The 24161-nt window shown below is 35.1% G+C and overlaps 1 protein-coding gene across 4 annotated transcripts in view; it reads left to right on the top strand.

Moving 5' to 3' along the window:
• The window catches only part of LOC127841045 (uncharacterized), a 61088-nt gene extending 39192 nt beyond the window's left edge, over positions 1 to 21896 (top strand). For all 4 annotated transcript variants that reach the window (XM_052369557.1, XM_052369559.1, XM_052369560.1 and 1 more), the window contains exons 6-11: positions 1607 to 3755; positions 11535 to 11751; positions 12111 to 12244; positions 17283 to 17395; positions 19408 to 19551; positions 20424 to 21896. In XM_052369557.1, the coding sequence (XP_052225517.1) occupies positions 1607 to 3755; positions 11535 to 11751; positions 12111 to 12244; positions 17283 to 17395; positions 19408 to 19551; positions 20424 to 20549 (2883 nt within the window). In that variant the 3' untranslated portion in view covers positions 20550 to 21896. The remainder of the gene's footprint in view (positions 1 to 1606; positions 3756 to 11534; positions 11752 to 12110; positions 12245 to 17282; positions 17396 to 19407; positions 19552 to 20423) is intronic.
• The last annotated feature ends 2265 nt before the right edge of the window (positions 21897 to 24161 follow it).

A 24161-nucleotide genomic window follows, 5' to 3' on the forward strand; every position in this document is an offset into this window, starting at 1 on the left:
AAAATAAAATGGATACTGTTTAAATTTAAAATATAATATTTGGTATATTTTCTCATTTTTTCTGAATTTTTTGTTCTACCATTACTACAGAACAACGTATTTCGAAGGAAAATTCAGTCAATGAAAACGTGCGTGAAGTTTACAGCATTTGGTACCTGAATTTGCTACTTTGAAAAAAAAATAATATATATTTTCAGTTATATCAGAGGATGTTTTACAAGCTAATATAAATCACATTTTCTAACGACAATGCTATGGTTTATGGAATTCACTAGATGTGAAAGAAAAAATTCACACTGCTTTTAAGTCTTATTTATTACATACGTAACTATAAAAGCAAAACTTGTCTATCTGATTGGCAATGTTATCAACAAATTAAAACATGTTGAATACATGGTTACTGGCAACCACTTCCAAGGTTATTAACAAGGGATCTTTTGCATTTGAAGCCCAATTGCTCTGGCTAACTGTAATAAGATGCCTCCAGGTATGATCATTGTAAATAGATGATGCATTAAATTTGGATCTTCATTCAGTGCATTAAATTTAGATCTTCATTCAGTAAGTTGACTGTCAATAAAATGCCTTCAGAGCTTAATTCCTGTGCAAAAAGATCGCCATTAATGCACAAATTAAAAGCTATGTAATTATCATTGATGTACTTTATAAGTAGGGAAAACAAGCACTGCTGTTTTAAGTCCTGATGTAGCACAGGTGGTCAGAATTTACTGGGGATCTGTATTATATCTGAAATGAATAGGCATAATCGAGAAACGTCAAAGTTGAACATCTCATTCTTTTTAATATATATAATAATCTAAATCATTCCAAAATTCCATAAAATTATATTCTTAGACCACATGTAATAATTTTGTTCACTTAGGTTGTATATACTTCATAAGTTATTAAAGCCCAAAATTTTGCTCAACTGGGCAAAATGCTCAATTAAGAAAACCAACTTTTGCTATACTTAACACTTTTATCAATTCATTTGAACTGTTACCTAAATCAGGCAATTTTATTTGTACTTTTATATTTTACCCCAAAGATCTTATGACCAGCGTCAATATATTACAAGAACTGTTTTTTATGCCCTCAAAGGAGGGCATATAGTGATCGCACTGTCCGTCTGTCTGTCAGTCCGTCCATCCGTCTGTCCATCACACTTTGCATTAAGGTTTCGAAAAATGCTCGTAACTTCTATGTCGCTTCAGATGTAACATTCATATTTGGTGTGCATGTGTATATGGACAAGGCCTTTCTGTACGCACACAAATGTTGACCCGTTTGACCTTGACCTTGAACTTAGGGTCCGCATTTAGGTTTCGAAAAATGGGTTTAGGTTTTGAAAAATGCTCATAACTTCTATCAAAGCGTTTATTGGGGGCATATGTCATCCTATGCGTCCTATGGAGACAGCTCTTGTTTTGGTATGTTAAAAAACATGTATGCCAGGGTAGTTTTCTTGTGAAAGCAAGTGAACACTTCCTGCTCAGAACAGTTCATGTCTTTTCGATCTCAAGCAATGGCCTTAAGGCCTTTGGTCTTCATATGTTATAATTAATCAAGATTGGTCTTATTTGATATAAATGCAGATTTTTTTCAGACTTTAGATTATGTTGATCCAGAGACAATTCATCCAAAACCTGTGTGTGACTTGAGCAATATGGAAACATTGCCTCTTCGCCCACCACCAGTGATACCCCCTAGACACTCCAAAGACAGCAAATCACCCCAAAAACACCAGGAGGAAGATGTGTTTGCAGATTTTGCATCAGTGAAACGTGACCCTACAAACTCACAACCATCATTTGATGGTCATAATCACAAACTGAATGATAAAGAGAAGAGATTATTTGAATCAGATTTGGACAAGTCAGAATCTGATGATAGCTGTGAATGGAATGAAGTTGTTAAGGGACCTCAAGTTCCTAAGACAAGCAAGCATGCTGTGGAAGATCCAGGCTATGCTGAAGAGGATTCAGACAGACTAACAAGCTTGATTGAGAACAATTACATCTTTCCTGTAGAGTCTGACACATCAGAAGACTCAGACTTTGTAAGTGCCTCGTTCTGGTTGCGGAACAGGGTCCCAGAAAAAGCTGACAGCTCCCCTCCACCTCTACCAGGTGAGAGACTGGATTCATTGGGACCAATGTCAGCGACAGTATGTGCACCAAACTCAAGGTTAAATCCATTTACAGAAAGGAATTATTTGCATGAAAATGGTAGAGTCAGTCCAACTTTGCTGTCCTTAGGGGTTGCACCTTCTCCGCATGTGATGACACTGATTGACAATGAACCAGAGCCGGTTGACCAAAATTTGTATGATGTACCAAGGCCTTATCCATGCCCCGTTCCTACTAAGGTTCTGCCTCCTGCTGTCGTAAATACTGGGCTTGAAAAGTTTAAAACAATACCCGTATCAGAAAGCAGTTTAAGTGATAACAAATTGCCATCACAGGGTAAGGGCAAGGATTCTGGTGGTAATGAGATGTTTGTGGCATGCAAAAAAGGTGCCTTGATAGATTTCAGTGAAACTGACCAAGACAGACCAAAGAGTGATGAAACTAGTGTACTAAATAGGATAACCCAGCTGAAATCAGAGTATACAAATGTACATGCAGACAATCATAGTGCTGGTGATGGAGATCCTGAGGATGAGAGTGATGATGTGTATGGGGCCTCCTGGCTATGCTCAAGTGCAGGTTCGGAACTGACTGATGTTAAGTCAGGTCAGAGAGATGACCTAGCCAAGGCTCCTTCAGGTGCCAGGCCTAAACAGGTCCCAGTAGAGACTCAGAAAGAACAATACAAAGTACCTTTCAATCACACTGCATCAGCACCTGTGTTTCAAACAGAGTACGAACCAAACACTAAGCCAGAGCAACTAGTTGTTGATGTTGGAATGGTCGATACTTTCATTAGTGAAAAAATGAGTCAAGTGGAATTAAGAAGTGCTCAAGAAGGCCATAACAAGGAAACCAATTCAAAACAAAAGCACAAAAGTGGCATTTTGAAAAAACTGTTTCCAAGGCTGTCTCGTGAAATTGAATTACCTGAACAATTGATCGTTGATTTACCTTCCCATTCCCAGAATGGATCTGGGGCCGCAGGGGCAAAGCAGGATGGGAATCTTTACTCTGATATGCCTGGTCAGGATTGTAGTGCATCTGCTGCTTGCCATGTGGAAGCAGGGCATTGTGAAATAAGTAATCCAGAATTCAGAAAGTCATTCAATAGTGCTGAGGAATCAAAACCTCTCAGTTTACCGAAACGGGACTTTGGGGAATATAATTCTCCAATAAAACATAATACAAGTGTTTTAGGTGCTTTAAACCAGAACTTCTATGAAGATGTCCAAATGCCAGAACCTAGTGAAGTCCAAAGTGCAAACAAAAATGGACTTAAGGAGGTAAGCGGTAAATTTGTATCTCAAGACAAGGAAGATCCCCCTGTAGCCCCTCCCAGAAGAAACAAAATGATGACCTTGAAAAGCCCGTCTTTAGATTTCAGTAAATCGTTAGGTAACTCTTCCTATGGAACAGAAACATTGGGTCCCAGTAAGGAAGGCAAGGTGCCTCCAGCTACCAGGCCCCCTGCCCGCCCTCCCCCAGTGGACCCAGTGGATATGCGAGCTAAGTTGCCTACACCACCAACATGTAGAAAAGCTGTAGATGATAGACCTGCAGTGCCACCACCCCCTAGACGATCTATCATGGTACAAAATGTATCAGAGTCAGCGCTAAATAAAGGTGGGTTTTATTTAGATCTTGCTGTGTGACCTGAATGGGTAGCATTTGTATGGATGTTACATATGTGGCGGTGTTTTGAGACTGTTTAAATCTGACTATTGTAGTTATATGACTTCTTACAACTATGATATTAATTAAGTCCCATTTATTGGGATTATTCTTTGCTATAATAAGGTATACTGACTTTATATGAATCACTCTGTATGTCTGTTTGATGATCCATCAGTCTGTCCTTTGCTGTGACAGAGGTCAGTCAATGAAGTCTGTGGCACCTTACTTTCAAATGCACGGATAAAAAAAAATCACAAAAATAACAATGTGAGTTTGTGGCCAGAAGTTGTAGGTCATACTTAATGATTAAAGATTGTGATAAGTGCCTTCATAGACTTGTTATGTAATGTTTCTAGGATTCAGTTTCTAAATAAATGGAAAGATTACTTTGGTTTGCACCATCTACATGATCCATACTGTAAGATTGTGGACAAGTTGATGGTAAAATGTTTATATTTACTTATATTACATTACTGGTTGTAACTTTTCAATGACTGGTTTGGTTTAAATATTACTTAAGAAATTGTTTTCCTCATTTTGTCATAGGTCACAATCAAAGGTCACGGTTAAAGAACAAGGTCAAAATTAAACTATGTAAAAATGTAATCTTGTACTCTTTTTTGAGATTTCAAACACACTTTCTGCTTGTGTATTCAGGTCATTTTGTTTATACCGGTATGGAAAAGTTAATTGTGTTGTACAGTCCAAATTGTTTGGGAGAATATGAATTCAGTAAGGGCTTTCATTGGTTTAAAAAAGTCAGGAGTCAAAATGACAGATTGACATTACTGAAAATCAATTTATTTGGATTGTTTCTTCCTTCTCTCTTGTTATTAGCTTGCCAGAAGAGCTTATGGGATGGCGTGGTTTCGGTCCGTCCTAGACTTTTAGACGTTAGACATTTTCTTGTCTACGTGATAAAGTCCACAGTTTTCATCCGATTCTTTTCAAACTTGTTCAGTGTCTTTATATTAATGAGGACTCGAACCCTATTGAAAATGAGTTACATCAGAGAAAAAGTCCAGAATTATCTTCCCTTGAATTTGAGAATATTGTGAAATAAGGCTTGTTAACGCAATAAAGTCCACAGTTTTCATCCAATTATTTCCAAACTTGCACAGTGTCTTCATCTGAATGAGGAATCAAACCCTATTGAAAATGAGCAATACCAGAATTATAAGTCCAGAATTATCTCAACTTGAATTTGAGAAAAAAATCAAAATTCAGTTTTTTTATGTGATAAAGTCCATAATTTTCATCCACTTCTTGGCAAGTTTGCACAGTCCCTTGACATATCGCTTTCATATTTTGCAAACTTCTTTACCAACATGATCCCAATCTATAAACAAGAGCAGACAACTGTATCAAGCATTTTGTAAGAATTATGGCCCTTTTTCCATTTACAATATGCATATTACGTTAGTTACATTGCCATAACTTCTTTATTAATTATCAGATTTTATTAATACTTTGACAAAACAACACTTACATGAATACCGCAATGGATTCCACCCAAACAATACCCCACGCCCCAACCCAGAATCCCTGCCCCCCCCCCACAAATTTTTTTTTTACCTTTTTTTATTTTTGAAAGATCATCTAATAAATGACCACACCCCACATTATACCCCCCTTTCAACCCCACCCACCCCCTACCCCTTGAATATGAGAAAAAAATTAAATCCCGCTTGTTAACGCAATTAATTCCACAGTTTTCATCCAATTATTTCCAAATTTGCACAGTATCTTTATATCAATGAGGACTTGAACCCTATTGAATATGAGCAGTATTGGAGAAATAAGTACACAATAATCTCCCCTTGAATTTGAAAAAATTCTCCTTGTTTGCACGATTAAGTACACATTTTCCATCTTATTCTTTCCAAACTTGAACAGTGTTTATAGCAGAAGAGCGATTCAGGCCCTCATGGGCCTCTTGTTTTAAGTCTTGATAACTGTAAAAAATCATCATTCTGAAGTTGTAAGAAAATTGTTATTTTATAATGATCAAAATGAGAGTCAATGGAAAGCCCTAAGAACTATTTATAGCTCTAGATGAAGTAGAATTAACTCATAAGCAACGTTTAGCTCGCCTAAGAATGCGATAAATGTGCATGGTATTATGATACTTTAATGTCTGTCATCTGTCCGTGAGTTTGTGCAATTGTATCTCTCTTTGCAATTTGCTTTCAAATGGCTTCCCCTGACTTAGAGGAAAATGAAGAAACTGCACAGGAATGTTCCTTGGGTGGCTGTCTACGAAAATTGTTCAAATCACTCCGTTCTGTTGATTACGGTCCTTAAAGGGGTTTAAAAATGGACCTTAAAAACTTTCTACTTTCAAACTGCAAGACCCAAAGGTTTATTATATGGTATAAAACATCTTATTGTTGTCCTCCACAAAGTCTGTTGAAATTATTCCCATAAGTCAGAGCTGTCTTTGCCCCAGATCAAACTTGAATTATGTATGGAATACCTTTAAAAATTATCATGTCTGATTTTGCAAAGCCCAAAACCAGGAGTCTGGAACATTAAACGTCTGAGTTTAAGTTACTCACACTAGTGTACCTCCGGGTCCTTTTATGAAGAAAGGGCATAATAATTATTCATTTACGATGAAGCACCACTACTGGTTTGTTTGTTCAACTGTTGCCAAGCACCACTACTGGTTTGTTTGTTCAACTGTTGCCAAGCACCACTACTGGTTTGTTTGTTCAAATGTTGCCAAGCAACACTTCTGGTTTGTTACTGTTTCTAAGCACCACTACTGGTTTGTTTGTTCAACTGTTGCCAAGCACCACTACTGGTTTGTTTGTTTAACTGTTGCCAAGCACCACTACTGGTTTGTTTGTTCAACTGTTGCCAAGCACCACTACTGGTTTGTTTGTTCACTAGTGTTCTACTGTTGCCAAGCACCACTATTGGTTTGTTTGTTCAACTGTTGCCAAGCACCACTACTGGTTTGTTTGTTCAACTGTTGCCAACCAACACTTCTGGTTTGTTTGTTCAACTGTTGTCAATCACCACTACTGGTTTGTTTGTTCATTAGGAAGGAGGAAGAGATTGCACGGTTTTTTCTCCATAAAAGGAAGACATGATCAAAGAGAACATTTGAAATTTGCATCAATATATTTTTAAACATGACATAGCTTCTAGAAAAAAACCTTGTATTATATAGAATGAACTTCATAATTTAAATTTATCTTCAGCAAAATTTAGCTTCTCACTAATGCATAAATGTTTATTACAAAATGTATGGGGAAAGTAACTGATATCCTCACAGTACTTTGATAGTGTTTTACTCTGATAATTTATATCATCAATGTATTATGTAAGAGTGACAATGAACATCAAAGTTATTTAGTCGTCTGTGTGTGTTTCCCATTAAACTTGTCAGACAATGTATGATGCTTGCAGTGTTTAATCACTCATATGTGCCGTTAAAATATCAGTGTTTGAAAACTGGAAAGTTATATCTTTAAAAAAGTGCATTATTAAGTAACTGACATGCGTGACATAATACTTTTGATGGAAGGAACATCTGCTGGTTGAACTGTCTTTTTAATTACTTCCTGTTAAATTTAGGTGTGGAGTTATTTTGGGTGTAGTTTTATATGAGCCTATGTGTAATGGAAAATATATCATTTACATACATACTGTTTAATATCAGTGTATTCATAATGGAAAGACAATAAATACTTCTTTTACAAAAGGCAATATGTCAGAAAAAGGTAAGTAGTATGACTATTTTTAGAGTTGTTTAAAGGCTTATTTTAATTAGTTTGAGTTCTTATGTTCTAGTCTGTCATAATGAAATTTAAGGGAAGTGACAGTGGGACATGAAAAAAAGGTTTAAAAAAACTTAAGTCCTATTTGCTATCATCATTCTTGAGTTATGCCAATTAAGCATTGCATCAACGAGGTTAAGTAAAGCTGGTGTTGACTAAAATGAGAAATTCATTAGTAATATATATAGGATCTGGCACGAGTTGTCATATCATACCATATTTTATTAAACTAGTTTAGGAATTTTGTTAGTAAGCGAGCCTTTGGCGAGCGTACTAACGAATTTCATGGACGAGTTTAATAAAATATGGTATGATATGACAACAACTGTCAGATCTTTTTTATCTTATGCTTTTTAAATGAGCAAATTAAATAAATATTTACGCAAACATAATGATAAATCCCGAATGTTGTTTGCATTTCGTGACGTCATTTGACGTTGCAACGTCATTTCAGCAAAATAACAAAATGTGATTGGTCAATAAACGAAAACTAAGCTAATGAACACGCTTAAAAATGTTGTATTACACATGTGTAATATAAAAAAATATGTAATGGTTGTATTACATGGGAAACAGGGTATAGCATGTGATAAAAGGGAATACTTGTTTGATTCCCTGTAAGATGGCATTATTATTTCATGCATAGTCATGTATAATTTGTTATACAATTATAAGAAATGCGCTTGTCAGTTGCTTTGTCTGCATACCTCTTGAACTACTCGTTTAAACTTTCACAATGTGTAGATGATGTATTGAAAAAAATATCAGCTCAATTAATTTTGGGATAATTATTGCCCTTGCCTATATTTGTGTGTCGAAGTTTGTGTATTATTAAAACAACTTGGTGCATATCGCTGAGACTTTCATAGTTGAATGAATTTTAAGTGTAGATAATAGTATCTTGTGAGAAAGAATTTTGGCTGCAACAAAATTTGGCAGAATTATGGCCCTTTGTCTACCTTTTCCACTTTTTATAAACAATCCCAAATTGTTTTGTTTTAGAGTCCTCTTAAAGCCACACACCCTGAAATGAAGTACATGTTAATCAATACATATAGATTTAATTTGAAAGTGTGCAAAATTGTCATTAAATCTATAGCCTAGTTAGCATGTAATTCTTTTTTTTCTTTTTTTTTCAAACCGAAAGTAGGATTTCTATACGTATACTTACATTTCGACAAACGCGATTAATTGTAAGTTGTATAGTGCAAAAAGACGGATTTCTACCTTGTAACCACCAGATATATTTTAATTGAAATAGATAAAATTAAATGTATAGCCTAGTTCGCAAGTAATTCATTATTTTTCAAACGGTACCTTTTTTAAAACCGAAAGTAGAATTTCTAGATGTATACGTCCATGTCGACAAACGCGATTAAATTTTAAGCTTTAAAGCGCAAATGAGACAGATTTTTACCTTGTAACCACCAGATATATTCTAACTGGCATAGATACAATATGTTTTTTATTTATACTTACATTTACTATGCCATGTATTTCTTTTCAAGGTGTGTGGCTTTAAACTTTTTTGTGGATCTTGCTTAAACTTTCACCGCTGAATCTGAATGCACTGAATGCACTGAATGTGTTAATGATTGTGATGAAAGGAATTTAGGCTGAGACAAGGTTTGGGAGAATTATTGCACTTTTTCTGTTTTTAGCTATTGAATATATAATCATAAAATGTTGTGTTTTCAAATCTGTTTTAATTTGTCCCCTACCGGTTTCACCGGAGGGGACTTAGGGTTTTGTCTGCATCCGTCCGTCCGTCACACTTTTCTGGATCCTGCGATAACTTTAAAAGTTCTTAATATTTTTCATGAAACATGGAACATGGATAGATGGCAATATGGACATTATGCACGTCATTTCATTTCGTTCTTACGTCAAAAATTATGGTTGCTATGGCAACAAATAGACTAGAAATACTGCTGAAAATGGTGGTTTTTCTGGATCCTGCGATAACTTAAGTTCTTAATATTTTTTCATGAAACTTGAAACATGGATAGATGGCAATATGGACATTATGCACGTCATTTCATTTCGTTCAGCCGTAAAAAATTTTGGTTGCTATGGCAACAAATAGACTAGACATACTGCTGAAAATGGTGGTTTTCTGGATCCTGCGATAACTTTTAAAGTTCTTTATATTTTTTCATGTAACTTGAAACATGGATAGATGGCAATATGGACATTATGCACGTCATTTCATTTTGTTCCGAGGTCAAAAATTCTGGTTGCTATGGCAACAAATAGACTAGAAATACTGCTGAAAATGGTGGTTTTCTGGATCCTGCAATTACTTTTAAAGTTCTTAATATTTTTTCATGAAACTTGAAACATGGATAGATGGCAATATGGACATTATGCACGTCATTTCATTTTGTTCCTAAATTAAAAATTCAGGTTGCTATGGCAACAAATATATATATATAAAATCTGGAATTTCTGACAATGGTGGAGCCGGTAGGGGACTTATATTGCTTGACAAAAGTCTTGTTTCTTGGTGAATCTTGCTGAAAATCGCAGTTGATTGATCTTAATGTGTAAATGATTCAATTTGGGCTGTTACAAGTATTTTCATTATTATCCCTCTTTTTCAGTTTTTTTCACTATGGAATACACACATGAAGTCACAAAATGTTGTGTTTTCAATTTAGCTAACTGCTTGAAGAGTTTGCTTTATTTTTTACAGCTGAATGACCTTAATGTGTGGATGATTGTTAGGGAAGGATCTTTGACTCAGACCAATTTTGGCTGATTTATGGCCCTTCACTTTTTGTCCCACTGTAGAATAATTATATAGTGGATTTGTCTTTGTCCAGAAATTTGTTGTGGGGCCAACAGTTTCTGTGACGCATTTCTAGTTTTTGATCTGCAGAGATGTTGTTTATGTAATCTGAAATGATTACGTCATATGAATTTATTGTGGTGTCTGTGACCAAACACATTCAAAATAATATTTAGACCATTAGAGAGAACTGTCCAACAGTTGTACAGAGTGCAAAACTATCTAAGTTGAATGTAACAATGACAACTGTGCTGCAAGTCAGGGGGAATAAGCTAGCACTTTTGAAGTGGCCTGTTTTCATATTTTGTTAAAACTTTACTTTCAAGGACTAAATCATATCAAGTAAACTGTTGAAATTCAATGTTTGTAGATAGCCTGAGGTGTATACTTAATTAAATTAAATATATTTGCCAAAATTTAACCAATATATGTAGCCATTAACTGACTAATTATTAGTCTAGACACCATGTCCTGTGTGTGATATTGTTATTTTAATGATTGAATTTTTTTTGTTTAATATCATTATTCACGGTGCCTATACCTCATAACTTTTTAAGATCTGTGTTGGGAGAATAAAGCGCGACCCAGTTAACATTTTTGATGATGTATTTTTAAATATTTCACCATTTTTAATAAGATAAAGTGGAGAGCCCGCTTGTTCGTGAGAGTTTTCTATAGATATCATGATCTTTTTAAACAAATAAGTAGTTTTTCAGTAAAGTGCAGCCGCGTGTTTGTCATCAAGTCCCCACACTGATCCGACACTGTTCTAACCGTTCAAAAGCACTAAACTGAAAAAATACTTATTTGTTTAAAAAGATAATGATACCTATAGAAAACTCTTATGAATGAGCGGGTTCTCCACCTCATCCCATTAAAAATGGTGAAATATTTTAACAGAGATCCTTTAAAATGTTAACTGGGTCGCGCTTTATTCCCCCAACACAGATCCGAAAAGGTCACGTGGTATAGGCACCGTGTTATTGTGTTGTTATTGTCTTCTGAAATGAATCTACACTTGCACAAAAACATCCCTAACAAAAATGAATATTCAATTTCAGTTTATGAAATTAATATAGCTCTAGAAATTAGAAAAGTAACAAATAAATGCATTATTTTATTGAATACAATCTATTGGACATCCCACAGGTGTCAGTGGGGCCAGACCAAAGTCCATGCACATCGCATCAAGGCAGCAGTCTGTGTCATCATCATCGGGGTCCGTGCTCACGGTCATGAATCTGAAGCAGAATCAGGTGGACATCCTCCGTTCCGAGATTGAGTCCGTCAGTGGACTCTGCAAGCTCATCTCCAAGGCTCACTTTATGCAGGGACTAGCACTTGTTGAGTGCTTTGGACGGATTTGGTGAGTGCCTCATGTGGTGTAGTACTTGTGTAGTATAATAGAAATCTTTTCTGCTCAATATGTTGGGTATTATGATAAGTTGTGCATTTATTATAGAGGGATCTTCATTAAGATTTCATTTTAGTAGGGTGGGGGTAATTGTCAAGGTTAAAGTTACTGTGAATAGGAATTTAGCTTTCAATTAAATTATGTGACAATAAATTGAGATATTTTAGTAATTGACTTCATGGGTACCTTCTATTGAGGCTTCACATAGGATTGCTTATGAGGTGGTCTCTGTTGTTAAAAAAAGAATATATGTGATTTGTGTATGCTGAACTTATGCATCTCATTATAATGAAAAATGGTATATTTTGAAGGATATGTGGCTGGGATGTCAAGAAATTTCCACGACTTTATGACAAGTTCCACATTGGGGATGAACTGACGGCTGTCAATGATGTTCAAGTATGCGATATCGACTTTGCTCATAAACTGGTGAAAAATGTTAAAGGTAGGCTAAGAACATAAATCTATTGAAAAACATTATTGTTATAATTACATCATTTACATGACTTTAAGTTTGAAGTTTTTGCAGCATGGCTACACCACAAATGACAATATTAATTTCTCTTATCACTTCTGAATTAAAATTAATAAGTTTCTTAAAACAATAAATAGCATATATATACACTTCAACACCGTTATTTCGAAGTCGTCGGGACCGTTAAAAAAACTTCGGATTAACGATAATTCGAAATAAACATTTGACAGAAGACTTCTTTGATTCCTTAAAAATAAAACGTTGTGAAATTCGCATGGTTTGGTTACACGCTTACTTAAAAACGTAAACTAGTCAGATAGCAATATATTTCTACTCGTAACAAACGGGGGAATAAAACGATTCTTTTTCTTGTTTTTATTTTCTCTTATTACAGAACATATAAAATAAAACGAATAGCACAAATTATCAGACATACATACATATGCATACATTTTCGGAAATGAATTAACCTTTTTTTAATAATACGCGATGTCTCTCTGACCAACGGCGTTCGCGCAGACGACAAAGGTGTAATTATCGGCTTTTGACGCGCCACGACAAAGGTGTGAAATTACGCTCATTATTTGCAGTTTTGACTTCGGATTAAAGATTTATAATTAGGTGCGAATTATAGTGTTTGGGCCGACAGAATCACTTCGAATTAACGATTTCTTCGGTTTAACGAAGTTCGGATTAGCAATGAAATTTTAAATTAAACAAACAAGAATCAAAATCGGGACCAGAAAAATACTTCGAAATAACGGTGACTTCGGATTATCGGTGTTCGAAATAACGGTGTTGAAGTGTAATATGCTTACTGTATTATCAGACTTAAATTATTTGTAGTTTAGACTGGTGTATAACATGAGGAAGGTTTATATGTTTATATATATAGAGTGGTGGCACCTATTACCGAACACTTAAGCCAAAAATTACAATGTTCAGTATTAGATGACACAACACAAGAAAACGTTAATTCTATTATAGTAATTCATGTACAACATGTATATACTTTATTTTGCTTTTAGGTAGGTCTTTTGAAATGCAACAATTCTATTATAGTAATTTATGTATATACTTTATTTTGCTTTTAGGTAGGTCTTTTGAAATGCAACGATACATCTGTAATAAACGTCGGACATCTACGAGTTTTGCATTGTATTACCGAACATGGCATCTATTATCGAATTTAGATGAATCTATTACCGAACATTTCAGTTTAAAAAAAAATTAACATCTCCCACCTAAAATAAGATCTATTTTCATAATATTGTAATTCATTGGTGATTAATACAAAATTTCTTATCATAAAATAGTAATTCATTGGTGATTCATACAATATTTTTTATCATAAAACAGTAATTTTATTCATAAAACATCATTACAGTTTTTTATCAAACACCTAGGATGAAGACTCAACAGTATTTGCACTCTAAAGGCACATCATCCAGGTAGTCATCTTCAACACATTCCATATGAAACCTTCCATAACACATTGTACTCAATGTACACATCATATAAACGCTCACAAGCGTTGCAGTGACTGTCTGCTACCTTAATGCCTTGGTCATCAGAAGACCCCTCAATTGCCTGAAGAATTCATGCTCGCATTTCCAACCTCTTTCGTTGTTTTTCTCGTTCGACGTTGATTTTCTCCCTTCGCTTTTCATCTTTCTCAGCTTTCTTCTTTTCTTTTGCCTCTTCACGCTCTTTGCGTTCTGTTCCCGATCTGCTTGGCGCTCCATTTTGGCCTTTTCCTCGGCCTCATTATCTATATGTTTCTGTTCAAGAATTTCACAAAACTTAGCCCCACTTACAGCTTTTGGTAGCGGTGTATTTCCACACTTTGTTATTCTTTGTTTCTTGTACCTTTGGTATGAATAATATTATGCTCATCGGTGATTGCGATGTGGGGTTGACGTCTGAGCGAGACTCAGTTGACGATTCTTTTGGTTCACATGGTGCCCCTTGGATCAATTCATGCGGTATGTCTGCATTGCCGGAATAAGAAGAAACTGAGGGTTGAACTGCATTAGCAGAAATGTGCGGTAGGTCTGAATTGCCGGTATCTGGCGAAACCGTGGGTTGAGCTGCACCCATTTCTGTTACAGTGTCCTCAGCGCTAGTATAAATGTTGCTTGGATCCAGTTTAACAGAAAGTAATACAACGTCGGGGTTGAAAGGAAATAGTCCAGCTTCCTTAAAGCCATTGACGGCAACATTCACGGTTGTACTGCGGTCCCAAGCCTTGCGAAACACAGAGGCAAATGTGCGCTTTGTAACGACATCACCAATATTTTCAAGCTGCCATTCACGAACAGACTGTTTCCATTTGCGCTTCAGTTACCCAAACAAACGCAAATCCATCGGCTGGATGACTGGGAAGCATGTCCAAGTAAACAGTTCTATTCCGTTGGATCTGCAGATGTCAGACGCTTGCATGCTGACATGGGTCTTGTGACCGTCAAGAAGGAGGAGCACTGGCTTCTTTACTTGCCTTTTATTTATCGAGGGTACAAATACGTCCTTCAGCCACGTCGCAAACACCTCGGAGTCAATCCAGCCGTTTTCAGATCTTCCAAATGCTGCATCTTCAAATCCTTCGAGGGGGTTGTATGTGAATCTTTGACCAGGATAAATAATCATAGACGGTATAAAGTGTGCTGTTGCGCTTACAGCTGCCATGACTGTAAGCTGTGACTTGTCGCTGTTTGCGAAATGGTAGACTACCGGTGCTCGGCGACAACCATTTTCCTGGTTGCCCTTTGTACATAGGGCAAACCCACTCTCGTCAGTATTATAGATCCTGGATGGGTCTTTAAGGAGGTCACTGTCACCAAGTTCAACCTCAATGTAGTTAAGAAAGTCCGTGAACCATTTCATTACCTTTTCTCGTGTGACAAGGGCGCGTTCCTTCGCTATCTGGATTGTAGTTCGCAAGCTTAATTCGGGATTGCGTTTGAAAAACCCTTGAGCCATTGTTTTCCAGGCCTGTTGTCCTAAAACGGATTAGGGCGACCGTCTGCATCAAGAATCTTCTTTACTGTTGAAGCAAGTTCTTGACGGGTGCGTCAGTAGCCAATGCGAGACATACCGACAGCCTACTGCACGATACGTTTTTCCTCTGTCAGAGAGAGAACAGGCTTCACCCCACAAGAATGATTGTTATACTTCCCTTTCAGATGGTCATGTATCGTAGTTTTTGGTATGCCATACTCAGCAGCTGCATGAGTCAAGGTGATGCTTTTACTTTTTAACAATTCTACAACCTTATCTAGGGTGTCAGTATCGTACTTTTGACGTTTCTTTGCACCAATCTGCCGACTCATGTCTGTAATTTCAAGAATAATTCGCGTTATTTCTAAAACTATTTAAGGTTTAAACAATTGTGTGTGCAAGATTTTAATATACTTTAATATGGATTGTATATAACATAGATCTTATGTGTTTAAATCTATATTTATTGAGTTAAATTGTGTTTAGATAGCTTTATTTTCAAATCTAATATCATTCAAAACAAAAATTCGGTAATAGATTCCCCAACCATTTTGAGTGATTGTATTACTGAACACCTTTTTAACTTCAACATTATACCTAATCGAATGCTATTTACCCTCCTAACATTCCGTACAATAACATGTGATGTCATTGTTTAAAAAAATCAAATAAATATAAGCAAAAACACACAATATACTCTTATGAACATTGAGTGTCAAAATTTAGATCGCTGTTAAAAAAACTGACAACGAAACAGCGATATTTAATCAATGTCATAAAGTTCGATAAAAACTTACTTGTGTACTCGCTGTAGAGGTCATAAAGAAAAGAAAAATCATTACGCCACAAAATATCACGTCATCGATGTCATAAGGCTTCAAGCAGCTTGATAATAGCGATTATTGTAAAGTGTTCGGTATTAGATGCATGTTTGGCATTAGATGCCACCACTCTATTTGGGATGGCAAGGAATATTCTAATGTTGGAATATTCTAATCATAAAAATTATTGGAATATTCTTTTGCTATATTGGTGTTACTAATAACGTCCAACTACAAGCATTGCAAAAACTTTAAGAATCCTTTGGCTAGGTGTTAAAATCAACCATCATCATTTTTGCTGTGTTGCCAACAGTTTGTTGTTGCTGTTAATCTCACATAAACTGTTAGTGTTAGCGGCTGTCTGTTATCATGTAGATAACATACATTTAATAAAAGGTGCTGTTTTGCGACTATCATTAATGGTATGGATGATATTCCATTCAAGAAATAGGTTTGACTATTTAATTTGTATATACCATATAACATCTTCTTTAGAAATCTCATGCTGAAAAAATTCCTGTAAGGACACTGTAAGCCATGGATATAAATAGATGTTCCACAAAAATAATGCCTTGTTTATACAACACTTTTGAAATACAGCAATTATCATAATTATTATTATGGTTTTATTATGTAAACCAATATTTTGGATAATTAATTCAAATTTCAAAGGATATCAATTTCTATTTACTTAAATAATGTCTTATAATTGACACATGTTGAGAACACATCCCCATGATCCCTATGATCCGTTCACAGCTATCTTACGGTGCGAACCATTTGCCCTGCTGAGACAATTCTTACACAGTGATGTGCATATTCTCATCAAGTCACAGATGGTTGATATCAATATTACATAGAATTTGAGACTGACACATTTTTTTAGTTAAATGTGGTAATTCCTAATTGAAGTTTTCAAGATTTCACTTGGACTCACATACTTTATTTGAGTTACCTTAGGTATTTAAGTTGTTGATGACTGATTTAGAAGTTACACTATATTTGAGTACTTTAATGACAAAATAGTTTATTCCAATTCTGCTATTCATAACCATCCCTTATATTTGCATGTACCATTATTTCAATGTGTTTCAGTTAAAAAGGTAAATAAGGAAGTCATGGAAACACATATGTTAGTAAGAATTCAGTTCTACTGCCTTTGGCAACATAATTTCTTGTTTTTTTTTAAGCTGAAAACATAGAGATATCAATACGCAGATTGCCCCATGGTCAGGTGTTTGCCATACAGCGTAGTGCAGAAGGTGAAAATCTTGGCATTCGAAGAGATGGGCCTACAGCTGAGGTATATATATCGTTCTCATACCATATGAGCCGCGTCATGCAAAAATGGGTCTTATGCCGTATGTGGCCAGGATAGCTCCAGCCCACCCTGCGCATCCATGCGGTCTGGTCAGAGGCTACCCTTTTCAACTTAAGAGACCACGAAACCTTGTGAGAATTTAAAGCCTAGAGCATAGCACCTGACCAGACTGCATGATTACAGTCATATTAAGTTTTCTTCATATGCACATAAAAGTATGCTACAAATCATTTTATTGTGTTCATGACTCAATTGTTTGTGTATTGTATTGTTGTAGTCATTCTGTCAAAAAAATATTTGATTTAAATACTTCTTGTAAATTGTTATAATTGTATTTTTGTTAAAAGTTTTTGCCAGTACTGGTAATTTATGTACCTAAACCATTTGCTTTTTGCTACTGTTTTCTACCAGATGGCTATTTGGGCCAGTTGTTAGAGTGCTGTTCTACAGATCTAAGGATTGCAGTCTCAATTCTGGGCCCAGCCACATTACCTGTAATATACTTTGTCAGGAAATAGTTTCTATGACCATTTCTCACCCTTCCTATTCAAGTAGGCCAGTTGACAGTTACTGACATAAGGGTAGAGTAGTATCGGTAAAGTAGCCAACCCAGTAGGCCAGTTGACCGTTACTGACATAAGGGTGGAGTAGTATCGGTAAAGTAGCCAACCCTTGAACAGTTTGGGTAGGTTGACTGACCACCATACATTGACTGTTATTCTGTTGTTGTTTTTAGCTCACCTGTCACGAAGTGACCGTGTGATGTCCGGCGTCCGTATGTGTGTGAGTGCGCGTGTCCGTCAACAATTTGTTTGTGTAGACAGTAGAGGTCACAGAATTCATCCATTATTTATGAAATTTGGTCAGATTGTTGATCTTGATGAAATCTGGGTTGGCATTGTATTTGGGTCATCTGGGGTCAAAAACTAGGTCACTAGGTAAAAAACTAGGTCACATAATAGGTCAAATAATAGAAAAACCTTGTGTAGACGATAGAGGTCGCAGTTTTCATCCAATCTTTATGAAATTTGGTCAGAATGTTTATCTTGATAATATTTGGGTTGGGATTGTATTTGGGTCATCTGGGGTCAAAAACTAGGTCACTAGGTCAAAAACTTGGTCAAATAATAGAAAAACCTTGTGTAGACAGTATAGGTCACAGTTTTCATCCAATCTTTATGAAATTCAGTCAAAATGTTTATCTTGATGAAATCTGGGTTGGGATTGTATTTGGGTCATCTGGGGTTAAAAACTAGGACACTAGGTCAAAAACTAGGTCAAATAATAGAAAAACCTTGTGTAGACAATAGAGGTCGCAGTTTTCATCCAATCTTTATGAAATTTGGTCAGAATGTTTATCTTGATGAAATCTGGGTTTGGATTGAATTTGGGTCATCTGAGGTCAAAAACTAGGTCACTAGGTCAAATAATAGAAAAACCGTCAACAATTTGTTTGTGTAGACAGTAGAGGTCACAGTTTTCATCCAATCTTTATGAAATTTGGTCAGAATTTTTATCTTGATGAACTCTGGGTTGGGATTGTATTTGGATCATCTGGGGTCAAAAACTAGGTCACTAGGTAAAAAACTAGGTCAAAAACTAGGTCACTAGGGCAAGTTATAGAAAAACCTTGTATAGACAATAGAGGTCCCGGTTTTATCCAATCTTTATGAAATTTGGTCAGAATGTTTATCTTGATGAAATCTGGGTTGGGATTGTATTTGGGTCATCTGGGGTCAAAAACTAGGTCACTAGGTCAAATAATAGAAAAACCTTGTGTAGACAATAGAGGTCACAGTTTTCATATAATCTTTATGAAATTTGGTCAGAATGTTTATCTTGATGAAATCTGGGTTGGGATTGTATTTGGTTAGTCAGGTGAGCGATTCAGGACCATCATGGCCCTCTTGTTTAAATATAAAAATAAAGTAAAAATTAAGCTTTTCAATATCTCCAACCCATCAATGTTAAACTCTTGACATTGCCTATTCCAGATCATCTATGTTGATCCCCATGGACTGGCCAGCAAACATGGTCTGAGTAACAAGGCCACATCCATGGACAAGGTCACTTTGTGTAACTGGACACTCACTGAGGTCAACATGCGACCACTCAACCTCTTCTCCAAGGACAAACAAGTGAGTATGGTTTGCAGATTATGAAGGCAATTTTGAAAAATTCCATGAACAAGTAGAAAAGCTTATTCCTTAACTACCGATTGGTTGACTCTCTAGAAGGGCCTTTAAATTGTGTAGATTGGCGTACTGATCCACATTGGAATCTGTTCCTTGTTATTGGCACAACCCATTACCAGTTGTTTAGTGTCCCTGGTGGTGATCAGACTAATTATCTCCTGATAGCAAGGCAGGCTCCATTTGCTTGCCTTTGCTTCTGCTGTATTCAAGTTTGTTTCTACCTTTATCAAGTTAGATATTTTCACACCATGTTGGCAATGGGCTTGGCCCTTTAAATTTGGAGGAAAAAAATGTGTTGTTTTGATATTACATTTGTTGAGGTTCAACTCATAGATAGAGGTTGATAGGTTGATAAAAGTATTGTTATATATAAAAAAAACAATTGTTTTGGAAACCTTTAATTTGGCATGTTAGGCTGTATTGTTTGAAATATACATATTTTTTTAGAATGGGCATCGGTCTGAATTTTGGCCCCAAATTTGACAAAAAACATACACTTTTTATCTATTTCCTTGGCATTGTTTTGCCTGTATTTAACCTTCATTTTACCGTTAACATTTGAGCCGCGCTCTGGGAAAATGGGTCTGAATGCATGTGGTTTAAGTGTTGTCCCAGATAATGGGTCTGAATGCATGTGGTTTAAGTGTTGTCCCAGATAAGCCGGTTCATTAGCCTCAATTTCCTGCCAGACTGGATGAGAAGAGACTTCCTTTAAAGGAAAAAATCCATGAAACCAGAAAGTGGACACTTGAAACACATGCATTGAGCCTTAGTGCCGCTCATTTGAAACAAGCACCATCCATGTTCTGTTCCAGATTGAGCATCGGTTGCTGGCAGTCGGTAAAGACATCTCCATAGTGGTCCAGCCTTCAGACCTTGTGAGGGAAATAAAGAAACAGATGAAGAAACTGAAGAACTACAAAGACTTCCTCCTTGAATGAAGAGGCCCTAGGGGGCTTAACCATCAAGTTCTTTGATTGAGTCTCTAAACATAATCATAGTTATAAGAAACTTTCATGCCATTTTCAAACTCTAAGTTCTTATTAAAATATGCATTAATTTTACACAATTTCCTGAACCCAAACAGTATTTGCTATAGGGTACTTTTTTCATTGATCTATGAAAACTCATATATGCCACTGGTTTTCTGTGCATTTACATGTTTACTCATTTCAATGTTAACAATTGCAAGCTATACTTGAGTGAAAAGATATAAGACAAAATGTTTTGTAATTAAACTTATCTTAAAATTACTGACTCGTATGATTTTCAGGAATTGTTTTGTTCTTGTTTTTTTTTTAACTTTGTAAATATGGGCTTAAATCAACTTACTTTGTTTATGGTCACATTACTTGTGATTAATTTTACTTTTAATATATAGTGTAGCTTACGAGGTTTACTGTGCCTGAAATATTTGATCTCTGATTATATAATAATATTACCAGCATCATGTAAAAATGGGTCTTATGCCACATGCTGCCAGCATAGCTTGAGATCAGCTTGGTATTTGAGCAGTCTGGTAATGAGCTAACCTGTCTGCTATGAAGTGACTCAGGTTTTGTAGTCCCATTATGGACAGGCTGGTCTGGACATACACTGGCAGCATGAGACATAAGGTCCATTTTTGCATGATGCGGATCATATAACCATGTATGCATTGTTTGGATGTAGAAGAGTAGGAGTACGAAACATGTATCCAATTCAATTTTTTTCAGATTGTCTGGGTGTCATATTGTTAAATATCTTAATTATTTCCATGTTTCAAAGCAGTTTTAATTAGTAAGTGTTATTTTATTTAGAATACCTTGTAGAGATTCTAATGAAGTAATAATAATTGTAATCTTCTCTTCAGTGACAAAGCAGAAATTTAATTGATGTTGGCAATGTTGCTTGATTGTTTTAATAAAGATGATGTGATATCAGTTTTAAGATGTCATGGTAAATCAGTATCTAGAATAGTTTTCATGAGATACTATAAATTAGCTGAGTTTAGCTTCCAATTGTTAGGAATAAAATATTGTCATGAAAGTATAACTATGAGAATTAATAATCTGTAAATAATCCTAAATCTATCTCCATTTAACTGTCCTACCATTTTACTTATGATTCATTATATGTAGACTTTAAACAAATATCGGTTATGTTTGCTGACTGTACTAAATACATATATATTGTTAATTTTATTTTGCAAAAAATGTGGCCCAGTTCATACATATTTATATGTTATATGGAATGATTGGAATTTTGAGTATAAATTATTCACAAGTGTAATAAACTGTGTATTGACAGCCTGTTTTGCAGGAGACTCGACCAGCTATTGGCTGATTTGTTCCCAGTAAATTAATCTAGGTTTAAATATGAGCATATACGTTATGTGTTGGAATTCAACTTGGAAATACTTTAACATTTTCAAAAGTTTGTTATATAAATCTGCCTAGATATAGAATATTTATGTTTCATAAAGTACTTTTATTTTTCTGAAGTCCACCTTCTTAGACTAGTTTAGTCCCTTTAGGCCTCAGGTGAGCACCTTAGGACCCATGGCCTTCTTTTATTTTTGTATTATACTTCTTTTTTAATAAACCTGCATGATTTCTTGACAATCTGTAGCCGGACATTATGAACTTTCCACTTAAAGTAAAAATATACTCATGTAAATACATTTTAAATGTTCCAATATTTTTCAATGTTAAATAATCATTTTATTACTGAAGCACAATCACTTGGAAGCATATAATATAGCTCTTGGTATGCTTATGTGGTAATTTTTCATGTGATTATACAATTTATTTAACCTCCTGTCTTTCCAACTTTAAATTCATATATACCCATCCCAGAATAATTTTAATATGCAATGTAATGTTCTAACATTATGTATTCCAACTGGGCTATCATTTTTAGTTTACCCTGTGCATGGGGCCTTACGTAGTAGCACGTTTTTTTCCTATATCTCCGCTCATGCTTATATATCATAGACACGTATTAAAAAAACACAATCATTTAGAATGGTTATTTACTATATATACATCCAGTATGCTAGGCCATACTTCATAATTGCTTTTAATATCAGAGATCAGGATGCGCAGTGCATTCTTTTCCCATTAAAACAAAAAAGTGCGCATCATTTCTGTAATTCGATGCGCACCATTACGCTATGTGAAACGTCCAATTTTAGAATAGCATGTGCATAGATCCGCCTTTGAATCTTTTGCAGAGAACGGAGGTCAAGTTTAACGGTTAATTGAGCAAGTGTTTACGCGAGTTGAGTTCTGATTTGCCGAAATTACTCGGCCATAAGCATTGAAACGACATATACATTTATCAATGATTTTCCGAGATATACAGATTAGTTCCGATTTACAAACTTATTGTACAGTTCCTAACTATGGCTGACGCCCGTGTTTACGAAATTCATAAACACATATCCATTATCGTAAATAATGGCAGTGTTTTATTAGATTATTTATACTAATTATCAAATTACAAGGTTATATTATTTATATCTACTATAATATCTAGTTTGTTCAATATAATTACCATGTTAAACAATATAGTTCTGTCAGACTCGTTAATAAATTTGATGGGGTCCCAATTTTACTGATGCTGATTTTTCTATTGTCTGTAATTTTTACTGGAAATACATCTTGAGAAGTGCCCATTCATTTTTGCAAAGTGCCCATTCATATTTGTATGTGCCCATTGTTTTTTTTTATCTATGGGGCAATAATCCCATGAGAGAAAAAAATATCCCAATCTCTGTAATATGTTGCCATAATACCATATTGTGTTGATGAATGCCATTTCTTTTTATACCATTCAGTGGAATGTGTTCTTTTAATATCTTAACATTATACATTACCGTGTATTTGTTTATAATTGTCTTTATATCAGTGACTATGACACTATTGTTTCATGACCTCAAAACCCACATGTTTCATATACCATACTTTTTCTGCATAACCCTGCACAATGATCTAGAAGTAAAATACTTATTTGAAACAAGACAATAGTAAATAGTTACTGCTCATGGTCCATATCATATTTTGTATGTACAGGTGTATGAATATTTGTATATACATAGGAATGTATTGTAATTCTCATCTGAATAATAACATCATAATTTTTGTTTTTACTTTAAATTTTTATAATGTTCTACTTTGAAGAATTACTTTTATGACTGTAAATAGCCATATAATACACATTGTATATTTTATATTATACATGCTTAAGAATGTTATTCACTTCTCATATTTTAAGGAGTTTTTATTATGATATGAAATATCAGTTTAAAGTTTCATTTATTATTCCTGTTTTCATTCCTCTTATTATGATCTATTCATTGTTAGTCTATTCCTGTTTCACAAATTTTGCTTTTCATGTCTTGTTAAAATTTGCCTTTTTGAAACTGATTATACGGCTTGGCCAAACATATTCAGTTGTCATTTTTGCTGTTTTTATTCATATATGTTGCCAATCTTTTATTATTAATATTTTTATTAAATATTACCCGTATAATTTTCTTTGCATACATACAAATTATTATAACACAATAT

The sequence above is a fragment of the Dreissena polymorpha genome, chromosome 8 (genome assembly GCF_020536995.1).
Source record: "Dreissena polymorpha isolate Duluth1 chromosome 8, UMN_Dpol_1.0, whole genome shotgun sequence".
Lineage (NCBI taxonomy): Eukaryota > Metazoa > Mollusca > Bivalvia > Myida > Dreissenidae > Dreissena > Dreissena polymorpha.